This window comes from Natrix helvetica (genome assembly GCF_964273705.1).
Source record: "Natrix helvetica genome assembly, chromosome: 13".
NCBI classification, from domain to species: domain Eukaryota; kingdom Metazoa; phylum Chordata; class Lepidosauria; order Squamata; family Natricidae; genus Natrix; species Natrix helvetica.
In genome coordinates this window covers 1,048,967-1,067,182 of record NC_138557.1, presented here as the reverse complement: position 1 = coordinate 1,067,182, position 18,216 = coordinate 1,048,967, and the positions used below count along the sequence as shown (strand labels likewise).

Below are 18,216 nucleotides of genomic sequence, written 5' to 3'. Positions count from 1 at the left end.
GCGGAGAGGCGAAAGGGACGGTGTTTCGCTCGCTTGACGGCCCTGCCGTGAAAGGGCAGCGATTGCGCAACTTCGGGGACTCCCTCTGCGAAAGGGGAAGCAGCCGCTGGTAGCAAATAAAGGGTCGCTGTCGCTCAGCCCTGGATTCCACCTCTCAGGGCGGTTGCTCTGGGGAGAACAGGAGGGAGGAATGATATCTAAAAATCATCTCACCATCCTCATAATATTCATATGAAAGTCAGAACTACAACATCCAGCGTGCCCTTCGGCCGGGCCTCTTCTCGGCTCCGCCCCTACTCAGTCCATGTCAATCAACCCACTCAGCCTATCAATCGCGGCAGGGGGCCGTCAGTTTCCCCCCTCACTTTCGGCGCGACTGCTTCCGGGGCCAAGGTCCCCAGCTCACGGGTCATGTGACTCCAAGATGGCCGCCCGGCGGCGGCTGGCAGGCTGAGGTAGCGGCGGCTCGGGCGGGCCAGGCCGCGATCCCCGTTTCTCGGCCAGGATGATCGGCGCGCCCGACGTGGTGGCCTTCGCCAAGGAGGAGGCGGCGGCCGAGGAGGCGGCGGCGGCGGCGGCACGCGAGACGGGCCTGCCCGAGGAGTACTCGGTGCCGCTGCTGCCCGCGCCAGGCCGCGGCGCCCACCCGTGGTCCCGGCGAGGCGGCTTGGGGGGCGGCTCGGGGGGTTCCCCGCCGCCGTTCCCGCGCGACTTCCTGCTGGTGGCCGAGTTCTCGGAGCAGGTGGGCCCGCAGCCGTTGCTGACGGTGCCGGCCGTGGAGGCTCCGGGCGGCTTCGACCTGAACTACTTCGCGCTGCGCATCATGTCGGTGGACTACCAAGCCTGCGCGGCGGGGGCGGCCCCGGGAGGCCCCTACCCGCGCCTGCGCTTCGCCCGCGACTCCCAGGTGGTGCTGGGCGACTCCAAGGCCGGAGCCTTCGCCTACGTGCACCACCTGACGCTCTACGACCTGGAGGCGCGTGGCTTCGTGCGGCCCTTCTGCCTGGCCTACGTGTCGGCCGACGAGCGCAAGGTCATGCGCCTCTTCCCGGAGCTCTCGGCCCAGTTCTCGGGCGCCTCGGAAAGCCTGAAGGACGGCAACCGCAGGGCCTTCGCCCGCGAGTTGGAGAAGAAGCTGCATGACCTGGACTACACCCGGGCCGTGCTGCACCGTGAGACCGAGCTGCAGAAGCACAGCCTGGCCAAAGGGTGCTACTCCAGTCGCGCCATTGAGAAGGCCAACGAGCTGGCCAGCGTGGAGAAGGCCATCATCGAGCACCGCGACCTGCTTCGGCAGATCCAATCCTATCCGCCCGGACGGCGGAAGCGGGCCAGTGGGCCTCCCTGCGAGCTGACCGGAGAGGACGCCCAGCCGGAGTCACCGGTTGACGATACGTTGCCACCACCCTGTGCCGAGGGCTCCTCCTACACCCCGAAGCTCATCCCAGCCAAGTCCAGCAAGTGCTTTGACAAGAAGCTGAAAACCCTCCAGGAGCTCTGTGAGGAGCAGTCCTTCAGCCGGACCCTCGACCGGTTGCACCGCATCGAGAAGATGTTCCGGGGCGACGTCTGCTACCTCATGATCAACCGCATCAGCAGAGCCCTCCTGAAGCAGCAGGCGTTCGCCGGGTTCCTTTTCGAAGACGTGTCTCTCCTGGACGAGGAGCAGCAGGAAAAGCCCTTTGAAGTCGGTCGGGGGCAGAACCTGGAGCCACCCAACATGGCTTGTTTGGAAAGCTGCCCGAGTCCTGAGATACTCGTCGATCTTGCCTCTTACAAATCTAGTGTGGAGTCTGTGCCGATTAAGATGGATCCAGAAGTTGGAGATGGCCAAGACCCAGAGGTCTCCCACCCTGTCCCTTATGACAACGTCGAACTTCTAGATGTCGACCTGAAAGGGAGCGTCAGCAGCGGGGAAAGCATTGAGGTTTTGGGAACGGAGAAATCAGCCACAACTTCTGTCCACTCTGAAAGTCAGTCTGGCTTGCTACAAGCGCCCCCCAGCCCCCCTGTGGTGAGGGACAAAGTCACCAGCAACAGGACCATAAGTGGGGACAGCATCGAAGTCCTCAGTACCTGCCCCTCGGAGGCCCTGATCCCAGATGATTTTAAAGCGAGCTACCCAAGTGCCATTAACGAAGATCCTTACGGTGGCGAAGAAGAGGAAGGTATCCTGTTCAACCGCGAATTAACTCTGGACAGCACCGAAGAGGAAGTGGAAGGCAGCCCTGCGCCGGAAGCTCCTTCGGGGGATGCTTCTTGCTGCATTGGCAAAGAGAGCCCCAACTTTCTTGAGGGTCAAACCAGTGTGCCTCCCGGACACGGTGATGACAATGGTGTGGTCAGCATCCCCCCACAGCCATACAGACCAGGTGACGCAGGGTTTCAGGTGAACTTCACAGACTGCTCCCATGATGGGGTTCTGGGAGGCCTCCTTGCCTATGAACTCGATCCCCATTATCTCTGTGATGGCCGAGAAACCAGAAAAATGAGCCTGGATAAGTGCTCGGATTCCATGAGTTACATGAGCAGCGCTGCGTCCACCAACTCCGATAGAACCCCGTCCCCCGCCGCTCTCACAGGAGAAAAGTCCAAGAAGCCCGGGCAGAGTGCCTTGCGCTTCATCCGGCAGTACCCCTTCGCCCACCCCGCTATCTACTCTCTGCTGAGCGGGAGGACCCTGGTGGTCCTGGGAGAAGACAAGGCCACCGTGGAGAAGCTCATCACCGCCCTCTCCATTTTCGTCCCCAATTCTGGAGCCTACGCCAAGCCCGTGAAGCACTGGGCCACCTCGCCTTTGCAGATCACGGACTTCCAGAAGTGGAAGCTGGTGGGGCTCCAAAGGTAACATTTCAGGCCCTTGGACCTTCTCCCCTGAGGGGGTTACTTGCGGAAATGTCCTGTCTTAGCACATTTCCTCGCCGTATCACGTCATGGAGAGAATTGCCTGCTCCTCCTGTCTCTGACCTTGCCTTGTTGAGTGGCAGGATCTGAAATGGGTCTCTGCTGGTATTGGCCGGCTGACTGGCCTGGCCAGTGAAGTGTAGAAGTAGAAGAGTGTTGTGCATTGCCATGTTTATCCTTCTTATACATAAATATCCTGTTCAAATATGGTTTGTGGGATATTCTTTAGCCAACACTTGGGGGTCATAAGGAAGGTGGATCGAAAGAAAGCTGAACCTGGGGAACCATATTGAGAAATAAGACTGGGGTGGAGCAAAGTGGCTAACCTGTTTGTTTATTTATTCGGTTTCTGTAGCTGCCCATCTCGGCAAATAACTCTGGCAGGTGTGCCTGACAGAACCTTGTCTGCTTGTCTCCTGCCAGCCAGTTGATCAGCTGACTGAAAAGAAAAGGTTGCTGGTTTCCTGTGTTTGGGCAAGCAGTAAACCTGAACCACAGCCTGAGGAGAGAAAGATGAACTTGCAGTTTTGCTAAAAATCACCAGTAACTTTCTCAAGTTTCAGTGGTCGGTGGACGTGGCCAGGCTGAGATTTGAACAGCCACGATCATAAATTCATTTATGTATTCAATTGCTTTGTCTGCCCCATTAAGTAAGCCAAGGAGGCAATTGTGCAGATGTGATCTCCGTTTCCTTCATTCTGTTCTAACAAATGCTGGGATATGGGGAAGGGGCTAGGTAAATGTAGATAAGGGAATGAGCTGTTAAAAGGCAATAAGGTATCCTATTCTTTAGCTAAGATCTCCCCAGAAAGTGCATTAGAGAAGGGCTTATAAAATCCTTTTCAATAGCGGGCTTTGAGAGAGTTTAATGTTGGCTCCTCCTCTTAAGACGCTTCGCTCTGTCTCACCTCCCCATTTGCACCTGTTCCTTCTCCTCTTTCCAGGTCAACCTCTCCAGGTGGCCCCAACATGATGCATTCTCTCAGCCGATACAGCCGATACATCAGCGTGCTGGACGCCGACCACAAGACCCTCCGCTGTCCGCAGTACCGAGGGCACCTGATCCTCCGGCTGGCCGACCACCGCACCCAGATCAAGCGGGGGAGCACCTACCACGTGCATGTCCAGGCCCTCCTCACCCAGCTCTGCTCCAAGGCCTTCCTCTACGCTTTCTGCCATCACCTGCACCTCCCCATCCGGGAGGGAGAGACGGAGGACTCTGTTGCCGTGCGGCGGGAGAACTTCTTGAAAGTCCAGCTGGGTCTGGCAAACGAGGACCGCAGAGTGGTCCAGTATCTGGCTGAGCTTCTGAAATTGCAGTACATTCAGGACCCCATCCGTGGGGTTTGCCCCGTGCTCAGGTTCGATTACCTGCCCAGCTCTTTGTACAAAATTTAGGCGGCATCCACAGCCTGCCCTGCCAATGTCCCTCCTCATCCCACATTCGTCTGTGGCCATTAACAGGCTTCCACCATTCCAGGACTGTCCTGTGGGAATCCTGAGAGCGATAGAGATTACAGTGAGACTCCAGACATCGGATACCACTGCCAGGTTGCTCTTAAAAGGCAGGAGAGTGGCAATGTACATGGGAAATGAATATGGCGGGCAGTCATAGAGTTGAGGAAGCTGGGATACCGAATTTGTGAGCAAGTTTTTCCTGTCGTGTCTTTTGCAGATCGGTGGGATATCTGCAGGGCATCTTGCATGTGGGATAATATTCCAATTAATGTGAATTATTTGGGCAATTGTCACATTTGAAATGAAAGAGAGGCCTTGTTGGTTTTACTCCATAGAAAGTTTCTGATTCGCTGAGGCGGCTTTGGGGGTTGGATTGGGGGTGGAGCAATCAATCCAAAAGGGAAACTCACTATTGTGTTGCACTTCTGAATGAGGAGTGGGTGCAGCTCTGAAGACTGCTGAGGTGCTCAGGTGTTGAGGATGTGGATACGGGTGGCCCTTGGGTAACAACTAACGTGGCCTGGTGTTAGGGCAGGGCAGAGCCTAAGAGTTGCTCAGACTATCAGCTGCATTGTGTAGACCCTCTTGTGTTGTTGAAGCACTGTGCTGTTTCCCATAATCTGACACCGGAGAGTTTTGAACCCCACATTGGCTGGGTCAAGTTCCAGTGACCTCCCAGCATAGGCATGGATGCACCCAAAGACAACAATCCCTTTGCTCTAGATAGTGGCTAATAAAGGAAGCTGCTCAAGCAGCCCTTCGCTTGCTGGCAAAGAACGTTGTAGATCGAGATCTTTGTTGTTTGCTCTTGAAAATATTCCAGCTCATGCTGAAAACATGCCAGTTTTTCCTTCTGGGGAAGGTCAGGATTGCACAAGACAAGCTCGAGAAAGCTTTTGGGAGTGCAGTTCATTTACTCATTTGGAAAAGAGTTCCAACATTGATTTCTTGTTCCTCCCAATGAAATGTTTGGGGAGGGTTGGTTGTGTTGCCAGTTTCATTGATGTCATCCATACTGGCACAGCAACAAAGAATTGTTGCGTTTCAACAAGACCAGGGAGCAGATTTGGAAATAAAATGTTTCTGGGCATATTTAAGAAACCCTAAAACTTTTCCCTGCAATCCCCAAGAGTTGGCTGGAAAGCGTCAGCTTGTTTTTTAGGCACCAGAGTGTTTTCAGAGGGCTCCTTTGACTTTGGGGCAGCGATCCACAACCTTGGCCACCATCAGAGGTGTGGATTTCTGGCTGGGGAATTCTGGGAGTTGAAATCCACACCTCTGATCATGGCCAAGGTTGAGGATCACTGCTTTAGGAGTGCAGCTTGGTAGCCGGGTGGCTGCGCCCTTCCAGGGCCCTCGTGCCTTTCGAGAGCAATCTGGAGTCGCTTTGTAGTTGCTGCGACTATACGTAGACCTTGCTTGAGTTGATCTGGTGCTGGCTGGCCTGCCCTTGTAGTATCTGTAGATGTAGCACAGCCCTTCCAGGGGTCCCTAGGGAGAAAAGGCTCCCCCTCCCCACTTTCCTCTTATTGCCAATTCCTGCCCCCACTTTGTCACTCCCTGCTAACACCCTCACTTCCCAGGCAGCGTCTCTCTGCACGTTTGGTTTTCTGGTTTGGTCCCAGGGCTTTTGCATAGGCGGCACTTAGGGAGACAATAAAAACTGGGACCCTTCAGAGAAATCCAGGCAGCCTTGACGCATTTGTGCTATTGAGTCACATCCTGAGCAAGAACTGGATGAAATAATATTCAACACCAAGTGACTGTGACTTTAAAAAAGTGTATATTTAAAAAGGAAATTATTTATTTGGGCGCAAATATTTTTTGAAATACAAATATATATATATATATATATTGTTGTATTTTTTAAAGCTTATATAACCCATGCACTCGTGGTAAAATTCTTAATTTTATTGTGCTTAGTAAAAACTGTCCTGACGGTCTGTTTGGGCTTGTGCATCTAGTACAGTGAAGGCAACTGTCGGTGGTGGGTGGGGAGAAAAATTGCAAGTGGGGAGAAATTGGTGTCAAATATGTTGCTCAGCTTGTCATTAAAAGCGCCCCTTTCCTTGAATGGCACATCTGCTTTTTGGGAACTGGAAGTACAAACTGTGGAACAAGCTCAGGGGTACGAGAGAAAATTAAAATTTCCCCTTTGTTTAGATTCCTGCCTCCCTCCCTGGCCAACCACCAGGTTTCCCAGAAAGCTGCGGGGTGAATGGAAGGTAGGCCACCTCCTGCTTCAGCCATGTGGTCATCCCTATAAATTGTGGCAATAAATTCTGTAACTTAACGCAAAACAGTTTGGAGAACAATTTCCCCCCCAACTTCTCTCCAAAGGATCTCTAGAAGAGATGCTTGTCCTGTTGTATCAATGTGTTTGTTTATTTTTTCCAGCAAGAGGCCTAGGTAGCATCTTCTGCTTGAAAACCTTTTACGCAATTGTGCTATTTCTTCTTTTTCCCACGAGGTCAAAGGGCGAAAGAGCAGAAGGTGGAATAATCTCATAGGGAAAGACTCTGAAACGAGTCCGAAAACTTTTCAAGGAGTATCTGAAAAGGGTTAAATGATGGGAACTGGAGTTTATTAAAACAGAGACATTTTGTTACTCATCCAAGTGACTTCTTAAGTCAGAGTGAAAATTTTGGGTAGGCAGTCGTTGGAATGACCCAACTCTTGCCATACAGACTGCAGGGAGTTTCTGAAGAAGTTATTTGGACAAGTAACGAAAAGGCTCCATTTTAATAAACTTTGGTCCAGTCGCCACGATTTAACCTTTTAAAGATACTTTTGGCCTGATGATTGAGCCTTAATTTACACATTTTCAAGGAATCTTGCAGAATTACTTTCTAAAAAGCCGTTGAGACTAAACGTGGAGCCGTCCCTCAAAACAACCTCTCTGCCCCAGATGCCAAACTCCATAAAAATACAACTCAGTCAGCTGGACTATTAACTTTCCTTCTCTCCCCTTTAAAATGATTTTTTTTTCTTTCCTAAGGGTGAACCTTACATTCATTGACCTGAGATTTCACTCCCCAAGAAAGGAAGGCAATGCTGCCTGGAGGGGCGCCGGGGACACACTCTGGCCTGTTATTAATAGTTCCAGAGAGGGTGGGTGCTAAAATCCTTCCATTTCCTTGCCAGCTCTGGTGCATTTTTCTTTTTACAAAGGGATTTGTACAGAATTTGGTTAAAAAGCGGATTATAAAGGCAGAGGCCAAGCCAAGGGAAACCAAAGACGGGGGTATTGGAAGCAGGGAGGGTCCCGTTGCAAGAGGACAGCAGGGGGGGGGGGGTTGTAGGGCAGCTGCCATTCCAGAAGTGGCTCCTTTACAACACAGGTAAGCCGGGAAGCGGGAAGGCAGCAGCGAAGGTCTCCACCTCCTGCTGGAGGGACTTCAGCAGCCCTCGATACTTCTGCTCCGTCACCAACTTCTCCTTGAACTCTTTCAGGGTGGCCTTGGGGCACATGTCGCTCTGGACCTGCAAGGTGAGCTCTATACCTGTAGGGGGGAAGAGAGACACCTGCCTGAGCTGAAGCAGCTCACTGAAACAAGACCGAGTAATATGGCGAATAGGATGGAAGGATGCTTATTCCCACCGTGTGGACTGAAATCTCTAGGATGCAAGAAACAAGGGGCTCCTCTGATTGGACTTGGCCTCTACGAGGCCAGAGAAGGGGAGCCCCCCACTCCTCAAAGGAGCCTGCTCTGGGTTTAAGATTACCTTGCTTTGGAGCTGTAGAACGTTCTTCTTTTCCACAACTTTACGCTCGCCCAGGTCTGCCTCTGTAGCTTTGCAGACCACAGCCAGGGAGCTCTCCCCTCCCCTCCCCTAAGTTCTCACCCAGTTCCCTTAAAGTCGGGTTCTATCAACCTTGGCAACTTCCAACTCCCCAAATTCCCCAGCCAGCGCAGGCTGGGATTCAAAGTCCACTTAAAAGTTGCCAGGATTAGAGAGCTCTGCCTTAAAGCACTTAACTACACCCCCCCACCCCACCCCCCACCCCGGATTCACACAATAAGCGCTCGGCCTAAGGAAGGGAGGAAGGGAAGAGGGCAAGCAAGCAGGTAAATGACCAGCTGACCTTTGTGAATGAAGTGGGCCACTTCTCTAAAGTCGTCTTCCAAGAATCCTCTGGAGGTGAGGGCTGGGGTTCCCAATCTCAGCCCACTGGGGCGCAAAGCGCTTTTGTCTCCTAGGGATTCAATTGCAGGAAAGAAAACAGGTGGGTGCCAGGTGGGGATTTAAGCGGAGGGTCCTTCCTGCAAGCAGCTGTGCTCTCGAAAGCCTACGTTAAACCAGCTTTACTACGAGTGTGGCTGTGTTCCAACTCCCCTTGTGACTATCAGTGTGGGGATGCAAGACTTCCTTGGCTTTCTGATTTCCGTCTCCCCCAGTTCCCACCTCCCAGCCCCTAAAGGACGGGAGCTGGGACTGCCAGAATTGAGCTTCCCTGACCGCAAGGCTTGGGGGTCGCTGTTAGCCACTGCGTTGTTTTCCCCGGGTGAGAAGGTCCTAGTGGTGACACCAAGCAAAGGCCACCGTCCTTGTAAACCCCAACGCTAGCAAAAACCCCGGGGCCGAAGTGCGTCCCTCCTAGCTGAGCCTCCCTCACCTGGACAGGTGTTCTTGTTGCAGGCGATGGAGCAGAGCTCCAGGACCCGTTCAGCTCGCCCGCCATCCGTGCCCCTGTTGCGCAGATCGACCAGGATCAAGTGGTTGTCAGAGCCGCCTGCAAGGAGAGCCAAAAGGAGAAAAAAAACAGCGGCTGAAGGGTTGCCACCAAGCGCCATTGTCCTGGGGAGCCGTGCGTGCTTTGGAGAAGACGCCAGAGGAGAACTACACAGGTGCCTGTCTAACAACACAATCCTGTTTGGCGTTTATTCGGAAAGAAACGGTGGGGAAATTGTCCCAGAGAAGGACATTTTCTTACCGGTGACGATGTGGTATCCCAAGCTGGTGAGCGCGGCTGACAAGGCCTTGCAGTTGGCCACCACCTGTTGCTGGTACGTCTTGAATTCAGGAGTCATGGCTTGTTTCAAAGCCACGGCAATTCCTGTCCCGACCCCCCCAAGAATGGAAGATGGATTCAGTGGTGCCTCTGTACAATAACACCCCTGGGGGACGGGCCATGCCAGGCAGGGACTGGAAAGCATTCTGGCCACAAGGAACGGAGCTCCGGTGCTGGGAATGAAACCCATTTCCCCCAACATTTTCTTGCCCTGAGTGCGAAGGAAGCGGGCAGGAACACGTTGGGCAATTTTCCTTCCTCCTCCCTCCCAGTTCCCAGGATCTGATTGTCTTTTTCTCCAGTGAAGCTCACCTGCGATGGCGTGATTGTGAGGGCCTCCCTGGAGACCAGGGAAGACCGCCTGGTTGATGAGACTTTCCAGGTTGTACAGGACTTCCTTCCCTGTTTTGGGGTCCACGCTGCGGGCGCCTAGAGAAGGAAAGGGTGCTTGGAAGATGCTGGGTGCCTCCCCATCTTCTCCAGGGGTTTCAGCCCAGGAAGATGGAGCATCAGTTACCTGCTTGCTGCAACTCTCTCACCTTTCCGGTAGAAGATCATGCCAGCTCGGCAGCCCCGCAAGGTCTTGTGGGTGGTGGTGGACACCACGTCGCAGTGCTGGAAGGGGGAGGGCACCACGCCGGCAGCCACCAAGCCACTGATGTGAGCCATATCGGCCATGAGGTAGGCGCTGTTCTCGTCCGCGATCTTTCTCATCCGGGCGTAGTCCAAATTCCGGGAGTAGCAGCTGACCCCTAGTGTGGGAGAGAGGGCGAGGGTGACTCCAAAGGGCTCCAGGGAAGGAGATGCCAGCGGGGTCCCTGGACTTGCTTCTAGGATGGGGCTCCCCCTGACGTGGAAGGCCTCATGCTGGAAAGTTAAGAGAAGCGTTTTCTCTCCTCCTCGATTTGATCTTCACAATTCTGTGTGTCGAATGTACTCCTGTCATTTTGGTCTGAAGTTACAGTCCTGACACAAGGGGAGCACAACCTGGGGAAGAGGGCCCAGGCCCAAGCAGATGACCTCTGAGTAACCCCGGGGAGAAGAAGAGAAGGAGCCTCACCTGCAATGATCAGCTTTGGATGAAAGAGGCGGGCATTCTCCTCCAGTCGGTCATAGTCAATGTAGCCCGTTTCCGGGTTGACCTGAAGCCAAATGAAGAAGTTAAGAGGGGGGCTTTCAAAATAAGCGGAGGGGGAGGACATGAGAAGCCAGGAAAGGCTCAGGGAAAACACACTGAGGCTCCCCCCTCCCCAATTCTTTCCCCCCGGAGTGCAGTCCTGAAGTTTGCACAAAGTCTGAGCCAATTTCCCACAGGTGAGTCTCTCTGTCTCTCTCAAGGTGGCATGGGGCTCACCTTGTAGGGCATGGACTCAAAGAAGATGGACGTGGCGGAGATTTTCTTCTTGTCGGTCATGAAGCCATGGGTGAGATGGCCCCCATCTGGCAGATCCAAGCCCATAATCCTCCCATGGGGCTCGACCAGGGCGGTGTACACAGCGAAGTTTGCGGGGGACCCTGAAACGAAGGGACACCGAGTTCAAACTCCGATCGGTCTGGTGAAAACAGCCCTGCTGGGCGCGTAATGACCGCCACCGACGGGCAGGCGGCAGTCCGTTCCAGAAGAGCTTGCGAAATACCTGAATAGGGCTGGACGTTGACCCCCCACTTCTGTGGGTCTAGCCCATAGGCCTCCAGGGCTCTCTTCTGGCAAAGTCTTTCCAACTCGTCAACAAATTCTGTCCCACCGTAATATCTAACAAACAAACAAACAAACAATAGACGGAAGCTTTAGCCACTGATGGCTGGAGAACTCTGGGAGTTGAAGTCCACGTAGCTTAAGGTTGAGAAACACTGGTTTAAATCCACCTTTGGAATATGTGCATTTACAGGGAGAAATCTCTAAAGACAAGAAGACTTAAACGGCAAAACCACACCGCCACATTGAGAAGGCTGCACAGCTACGTGCCAACCAGAAAGCGGCCCTGGGAAGAGACTAGAAGACTAGATCTGATGATCCTTTTGCCCACTAAAGTCTCCAGTTCTGACCCCCACCACAGGGCCAATAATTCTGCAAATTCAGTGCCCAGTTTTAAGTCAAGGACTGCATCAATAACAGGGATGGGGGAAAGCAGGTGGCTCCTGGCATCCCCTTTACAGGCCTCAGATGCAGCCGGGGGCAGGGGGGCTGTCTTGTCTTCTTCAATCCCAGCCCCCACCCCCTACCCTTCCCAGCCCCACCTTTGCCCCGGATATCCTTCTGAGTATTTGTTGTTCAGGCAGGAGCCCAAGGCCTCCAGAACGGCTCGGCTGGCAAAGTTTTCCGACGCGATCAGCTCCAACCCGAGCCTCTGTCGACGTTTCTCTTTCTTGATAATATCGTAGACCTGAGGGGGGTGGGAAGAGAAAAAGGGGCTTGCTGGAACAGGATCCAGAGGGGTGTCTATCCGGGGGTGAGAAGGCAGAGGGCAGGTCAGGCACCCCCTTCCAAGGAAAGGAAGTTCTTCACCTCGGATCCCCAGGCCCAGGGGGGGGGGGGGGGATGTAGAGGATAGAGTAGAAAGTATAGTACAAAGGATACAGTTCATCTTGAGAGAGGGAGGTGCTTCATATATTTAACTGCCCACGGATTCTAAGTTTCCTAAACAATTAACGATAGATCTTGCTTTGCATTGGGGGCCGCCGTGAATATCTGGTTAGATCAGTTGGCATGCTATCTTTGTAGCATCACAGTAGATATTTTTGAACCCCCCTTGTGAAAACCTCCTGTCTGAAATGATAGAGGGTCTCCTGCTTGAGCAGGGGGTTGGACTAGAAGACCTCCAAGGTCCCTTCCAACTCTGTTGTTCTGATTCTGAAAGACTTCTGAAGAGCAGGTATAAAATTCTCTGAGTGAGTCAATTACAGCAATTCGGGAAGGTGAGCCAATATTCCGGTTACGTTCTTCCCGGATAGCCAGAGGGGAGAATGGAGGCGTTCCCTGGAGTTTCCCAAGGGAGCTGCACCAGCAGTGACACTGCAGCTCATCCGGGCTCTTTACTCAGAGGAGCGCAAGCCACCGATTGCAACAAGCCCAACCTTGGGACACCTTGTTCTCGCTGCTCTTATTCCCTACGCAAGGCTGAAAGGTGGGTAAACCTGGAAGAGCTGAGCCAGCTTAAAAACGTCCGATTGAACGTCACACTCCCGGTCAGTGGCCTCTGCCCACCCGGATCAATACAGCCCTCTCCCAGTGGAGGTCATCAGTCAAAGGGAACGGACGAGCGACCTACCTCGGGGTCGTTGGTGTCCAGGGCTTCCATCACCATCTTGTTGTGAGAGGCCCAGAGGTCCCTGGTGACCTGGTCTCCGCCGGCATTCGTGCTGGCCATGGCAGCGGGAAGTGCTAGCAGCCTGCAAAAACTTGATTTTGTAAAAAAACCCACCAATGCTGCTTCTCGCAAAGTATTTTGCAATGAAGAACAAAATCTGCATTCCGTTACCGCCCTCAAAAAGGAGGGCCTCTGCCTTGCATTTAGGAAATGATTTCAGGTGTGTGTGTGTGTGTGTGTCTTCAAAGCAGAATTATAAGATGGGAATCAATGCAAACCAGAGTTATGTTCAGTGAGACAAGTGATGTATAAATTTGATGGATGAATGAATGAACCAACCATTCTAAACATCCAGGAAGGTGGGGTGCAGATCTGCAGCCCACGTTGTGATGCTGTGGCTTGGTTCCCTACCCAGTGTCCAGATTCACACACCAAACCTCCAATTGTGTGGCTTGGTGCCTTCTGAATCTAGATAGTTTGTAAAACCATTAGATTTTGGCTTGAACAGATCTTTCACACTCTGGCCAACTTTTAAGATAGGTGGACTTCAACTCCCATAATTCCCATGTGCCAGGAACTGAAGTCTGCACATCTTTAAGTTGCTACGGTAGAGAAAAACTGGTTTAGAGGATTGCGTGAATTCATCCCAGTGTTAATGCTTTTAAGCAATCCTCTTTTTAGCATGTTGTGTGAATAAAGGATGGGGGTGGAGGTAGTGGAATAAAAAGGGAAGGAACCAGCTGAGTCTGGTTCTTGCTGGACAACGGCCCAACTAACAGCTGCAGAAAGAGAGTTCTGGAGATGCCTCCCAAGAGGGTGGGGGCAACAAGTGTCCCTAAGGCAGGAATGTCCCACGGCAACATTAAGACTTGTAGACTTCAACTCCCAGAATTCTGAAAATTGGAAGTCCACAAGTCTTCAAGTTGCCAAGATTAGGCAGCCCTGTCCTAAGCGATGAGGTCCACAACAAGGCCATCAGCTGACCCCGATCCCTCCCTCCGTCCAGACAAAGAGGGACTGTCTTTACCACTTCAAGTTATACATTAACTTTCTAAGAGGAGCAAAAGTCTGCAGGAAGCTCCCAACCCTGCTGTAATCTAGTGTTGAAATCTGCCCGGACTCAAATTCTTCTTTTAACTTTCCCGTTTCCAGGGCCACGGACGGCAGGAACCCTGTCAGATGTGGAGGGCACCAAACTGCCAGGTTTGCGCACAACTTTCTGTGCAAACTCCTGTTACTTCCCAGAGTTCACACCCATCTCCTTTGCTTGCTCAAGGCCTGCCTGGCATCTCAGGAGTGAATCTGGATTTGTTGCCTAGCTTCTAACTTTTGCAATGCTGAAAACTGACATTATAATCAGCAGCTTTACCAATTCCTCTCTTTCACCCTCCCTTATCACCTTATTCAATTATTTAATCACATTTTGTATAACTGCCTCTGTGGCTGTTCTCTTGCCAAGTTTTTAAAATCCCCGCTATACCCTCTAAAATCTGCGCCCAGCAGACAGATTGCATTCTCACAAAGGAAGGCAAATACACGTGTATCAGGATGATGATGTGAAATCGATCCCCGGGACCAGAGATTCACTCTATTAGATTGCTCAGATATTGTAATAATATTATTATGTGCCTTTTCCAGGCAGGCTGATCCAGAGGCAGCGTCCCATAGCTGCCAACGATCTGCAACCGCCCGAGCTGGGAGTGACAGCCTGGCAGGGCTTCGGGGCTCTCGTTTTGCAACGGGCTGCAAGAGCCAGGAAGGCAGGGGAGAGAAAGCGGGGGTGACCTGTTGAATTTCCGCCTGTTGTGCAGAGAAGCAGCCCTGCAAAGAAAGGGCGAGAGATCCTACAGGAAAGAAAAGGGGAAAGTTTCTCCCCCGCCCCCCTTCCAACCCATAATACTTACTGGGAAGATCCTCGGTGCAACGGCGGACGTCCCCGCGAAAAAGAGGCGCCTCCCTGCAAACCCCGGGCTTAAATCCACGAGGCCCCGCGCGCTCGGGGGATGGAACGTTCAGCACTTTCTGCCCCGCGCCGCAGCCAATCAGGGCGCTCGCCTGGCCCTCCCGGAGGACTCTACCGGGGCGCGTCACGGCCAATCAGAAGAAAGCGGCGCGGCCCGCCTCCCGCGCGCGCTTTTGCACGGGAGAGCTTTGGCCAAGGGATGCGCGGATTGCGCAAGAGAATTGGACGGGTTGAGATTTTTTAAAATACTTTTTTCTATCCAGGGAGTTGAGATCCAAATTAAAAATCCAAGGAGAAAAAATTCTGGCTGCATTCCTTAGGCATTTGCCCCATCCGGACTTATGACTTTTCAATCTTGGAAAAGTTTTGTGGACTTTAACTCCCAGAATCCCCCACCCAGCCTCTGGCTGGGGAATTGAAATCCACAGATCTTAAGTTGCCAGCTTTGTGATACGCTGGTGTGAATCCTTGCAATTGGGACAAATTTGTCATGCGTAGCATTCCTTCCTCCTCCTATTTTTCCCCACAGCAACAATCCTGTGAGGTGGGCTGGGCTAAGAGAGAGAGAGGGCCTGGGGTAAAGTGTCCCAGCCAGCTTTCATGCCTAAGCCGGGACCTATGAAGTATTAATAATAATTAATACTTAATAAAGCAGTTTATTTCCACCCCTGTAAGCGAAACCGGACAATCTAAGCAGGGCAGGCAGCCTCCACCACCAATGACCTGCATTCCAATAAATTCACAGCTTGAATATTTTTTTTAAAAGGCTTAAAGTTCCATCAGTAACAGATTGAGGAAGGAGAGGTGGAATATATTAAATAAATCAAATTCCCCTAAAGTCACACTTATGGAAAGGAGAAGGAAGATTTTCAAGCCACCCTGAATCACCACTGGGACGATCCCTCTCTTCCAAAGGGACAGACAAAATGCGACACGGAGGGGGTAGCGATCCAGAAGTCGATCCAGGAGAGACGTCGGTTGGAAGAGGAGAAAAGAAGGGTGAGTTTTCCCATCTATTTCCCCAGAGAATGAGAGAAATAGAGGAAAAAGAAGAGATAGTCAGATAGTGGGAGGATTTGTGTCAGCACAGAGGAAAGGAGAGGGGGGGAATGTGTTTTAAAAAATCAAAGGGAGCAAGGGAAATCAATATAAGTATCATCTTTATTGTCATTGTACTTAAATACAACGAAATTGGTTGTGTTAACAATAAAATTTAAAAAGGAGTTTAAGTAGAACAACATCCCAACAGGGGACAATGCTTGAAAATGCAAGCCACAATATTCCTAATTAAGAAAAGCAATTACCAATAATGTGTTGCTTAATATTAAAATAAAATTAATGCTGTAATTGCTGTTAGGCCAAATTTTGCTTCAATCCAAGTTTGGGGGCCGTTTCCTTCCTCTTGGATTGCTTTTCTTCAAGGAGAGACTGGACTGCCCCCTGTCAGAAATGGTGTACGGGGTGAGGGGTTGGACTAGATGACCTACAAGGTTCCTTCCAACTCTTCATAATTTTTAAACCATCTTTGGCAACCTCCAATGAGATGTGGCTAAGACGCTGAGCTTGTTGATCAGAAAAGTCGGCAGTTCAGCAGTTCGAATCCCTAGCGCCGCATAACGGAGTGAGCTCCCGTTCCTTGTCCCAGCTTCTGCCATCTTAGCAGTTCGAAAGCACGTCAAAATGCAAGTAGAAAAATAGGGGGCCCCTTTGGTGGGAAGGGAACAGCGTTCCGTGCACCTTCGGCATTGAGTCATGCCGGCCACGTGACCACGGAGATGTCTTCGGACAGTGCTGGCTCTTCTGCCTTGAAATGGAGATGAGCTCTGCCCCCTAGAGTCGGGAACGACTAGTACATATGTGCGAGGGGAACCATTACATTTACATAATGAGATATGGTTTATTTGAGACGTTTCTCTCATTTCAGGATTCTCTCTTCCGGATGGAAAACTTCTCCCTCTCGCCCTTCCTGACCCCTCCCACTCCGGGGCCCGGGAAGTTCACCCCTCCAGCCCCCCCGGATCCCTCCCAGGGCATCGAAAGGACCCTGTATCTCCTCTCCATCGTGGTCTACGGGGTGGCCTGTCTGCTGGGGGTGACCGGGAACGGCCTGGTCATCTGGATCGCCGGCTTCAGGATGGAGAAGACGGTCAACGTGGTTTGGTTCCTCAACCTGGCGCTGGCCGACTTCGTCTTCACCTTCTTCCTGCCGCTGAGCATCGCCTACACGGCCCTGGGCTTCCACTGGCCCTTCGGACGTTTCCTCTGCAAACTCAACAGCAGCCTGGCCTTCCTCAACATGTTCGCGAGCGTCTTCCTCTTGACCGTCATCAGCCTGGACCGCTGCCTCTTGGTGGTCCTACCGGTGTGGTCCAGGAATCACCGGACGCCCCGGCTGGCCTGGGCCATCGCTCTGGTGACCTGGGGGGCCGCCTTGCTCATCAGCTCCCCGTATTTCCTCTTCCGAGACACGGCCCTGAATGCGAGGAACGCCACCAGCTGCTACAACAACTTTGCCCTCTCCAGCAACTACACCAGCGAGGGAAGCCGGAACCTGTGGAGGAAAAGGCACAGAGCCATGATCCTGGCCAGGTTCGCCTTTGGCTTCCTGCTGCCCTTCACGGTGATCGCCGTCTGTCACGGCGTGGTGGCTTTCCAGGTGCAGCGCAGGCGCCTGGCCAAGTCGCCCAAGCCTTTGCGGATCATCGCGGCCGTGACGGCCTCCTTCTTCCTCTGCTACTCGCCCTACCATGTCCTCTCCCTGCTGGAATTGTCCAAGACATCTGGCAGCCCAGCGGTCAAGAGAGCGCTGCACCTGGGCGTCCCGCTGGCGTCCAGCCTGGCCTTCTTCAACAGCTGCCTCAACCCGCTTCTCTACGTCTTCGTGGGGCAGAAGAGCTTCCGGCGGTCCGTGTGTGGGGCTTTTGAGGGGGCCTTCGGGGAGGACGCCCTCCTGTCTTTATCCAGCAAGAGGAAGTCCAGGTCCGTCTCCCAAACGGAGATCCGGATGGCTTAGCTGGGGAAGCAGGTTTAAGAGAGGATGCGGATGAAAAAGGAAGGGCCCCCCTCGTTTAATGCTGCACTTCTCTGCTACAGTTTCTGCCCAACTGGACCCAGCTGTTCTTGGGGGTCAAAGATTTGAACTGACCAAGAGGCCGGCTCCTGTCCAGGGGGGTCCTTCCTGCCCTCTGTGCATGCCCAGAAAACATTTCTTTGTGCAGGTTGCTGGTGGCAATAAAGTTACTTTGCAGCAGTCTTATGTAGTGCAATTGTTGCGATGGAACCCTCCCCCACCAAGCCCCCCCATCCTACTAGCAAGAGGGGTTTTCCAGGAAGTCCCCCCTTGCCTGAGCAAAGCCCCCACCTCAGCAGGGCAGGGAAGGCGAGGCACCCCCTAAGCTGCCAATCCCCCTTGCGAGAAGAGTTCCGCAGCCCATGGGGGTGGGCTTCAGCGGCATCTTGATCTGGGGAGGGGTCCCTTTGTGGAGACAAGCGCCAGACTTACCCAAAGGGGGGGAGGGTCTTTTGCACAGCTTCCTCTGCACCTCAAACTCCCTTTTTTCCTGGCTGAA

General features: G+C 52.7%; 3 protein-coding genes across 4 annotated transcripts; 2 read left to right on the top strand and 1 right to left on the bottom strand.

Annotated features, from left to right (window-relative positions):
- Window positions 1–398: 398 nt before the first annotated feature.
- SMCR8 (SMCR8-C9orf72 complex subunit) lies at window positions 399–6,305 on the top strand. Its single transcript, XM_081965346.1, has 2 exons — window positions 399–2,844; window positions 3,849–6,305. Exons 1-2 carry the CDS (start codon window positions 506–508, stop codon window positions 4,300–4,302), a joined length of 2,793 nt encoding a protein of 930 aa, XP_081821472.1. The 5' UTR covers window positions 399–505; the 3' UTR covers window positions 4,303–6,305.
- SHMT1 (serine hydroxymethyltransferase 1) lies at window positions 6,145–14,724 on the bottom strand. Of its 2 annotated transcripts, none has more exons than XM_081965347.1 (12): window positions 14,589–14,724; window positions 12,646–12,766; window positions 11,615–11,760; window positions 11,014–11,129; window positions 10,731–10,891; window positions 10,437–10,518; window positions 9,916–10,128; window positions 9,689–9,805; window positions 9,299–9,421; window positions 8,981–9,097; window positions 8,450–8,560; window positions 6,145–7,865 (listed from the first exon to the last, which is right to left on the bottom strand). In XM_081965347.1, the coding sequence occupies exons 2-12, from the start codon at window positions 12,742–12,744 to the stop codon at window positions 7,693–7,695; spliced, it is 1,458 nt and encodes a 485-aa protein (XP_081821473.1). In that variant the 5' UTR covers window positions 12,745–12,766; window positions 14,589–14,724; the 3' UTR covers window positions 6,145–7,692. The 2 variants fall into 2 exon arrangements, with proteins under 2 accessions (XP_081821473.1, XP_081821474.1); XM_081965348.1 differs by having other exon boundaries at window positions 12,646–12,775; window positions 14,589–14,654.
- Window positions 14,725–14,865: 141 nt separating this feature from the next.
- LOC309398448 (chemerin-like receptor 1) lies at window positions 14,866–17,931 on the top strand. Its single transcript, XM_081965349.1, has 2 exons — window positions 14,866–15,646; window positions 16,572–17,931. Exon 2 carries the CDS (start codon window positions 16,587–16,589, stop codon window positions 17,658–17,660), a length of 1,074 nt encoding a protein of 357 aa, XP_081821475.1. The 5' UTR covers window positions 14,866–15,646; window positions 16,572–16,586; the 3' UTR covers window positions 17,661–17,931.
- The last annotated feature ends 285 nt before the right edge of the window (window positions 17,932–18,216 follow it).

Excerpts from the sequence above, each read along its gene's own strand:
- LOC309398448 (XM_081965349.1), top strand. The coding sequence starts at position 16,587 with ATGGAAAACTTCTCCCTCTCGCCCTTCCTGACCCCTCCCACTCCGGGG.
- SMCR8 (XM_081965346.1), top strand. The coding sequence starts at position 506 with ATGATCGGCGCGCCCGACGTGGTGGCCTTCGCCAAGGAGGAGGCGGCG. Across the intron at positions 2,845-3,848 it reads AAGCTGGTGGGGCTCCAAAG|GTCAACCTCTCCAGGTGGCC; the intron begins GTAACATTTCAG and ends TCCTCTTTCCAG.
- SHMT1 (XM_081965347.1), bottom strand. The coding sequence starts at position 12,744 with ATGGCCAGCACGAATGCCGGCGGAGACCAGGTCACCAGGGACCTCTGG. Across the intron at positions 10,129-10,436 it reads TCCAAAGCTGATCATTGCAG|GGGTCAGCTGCTACTCCCGG; the intron begins GTGAGGCTCCTT and ends CTCCCACACTAG. Across the intron at positions 9,806-9,915 it reads CATGATCTTCTACCGGAAAG|GCGCCCGCAGCGTGGACCCC; the intron begins GTGAGAGAGTTG and ends TTCCTTCTCTAG.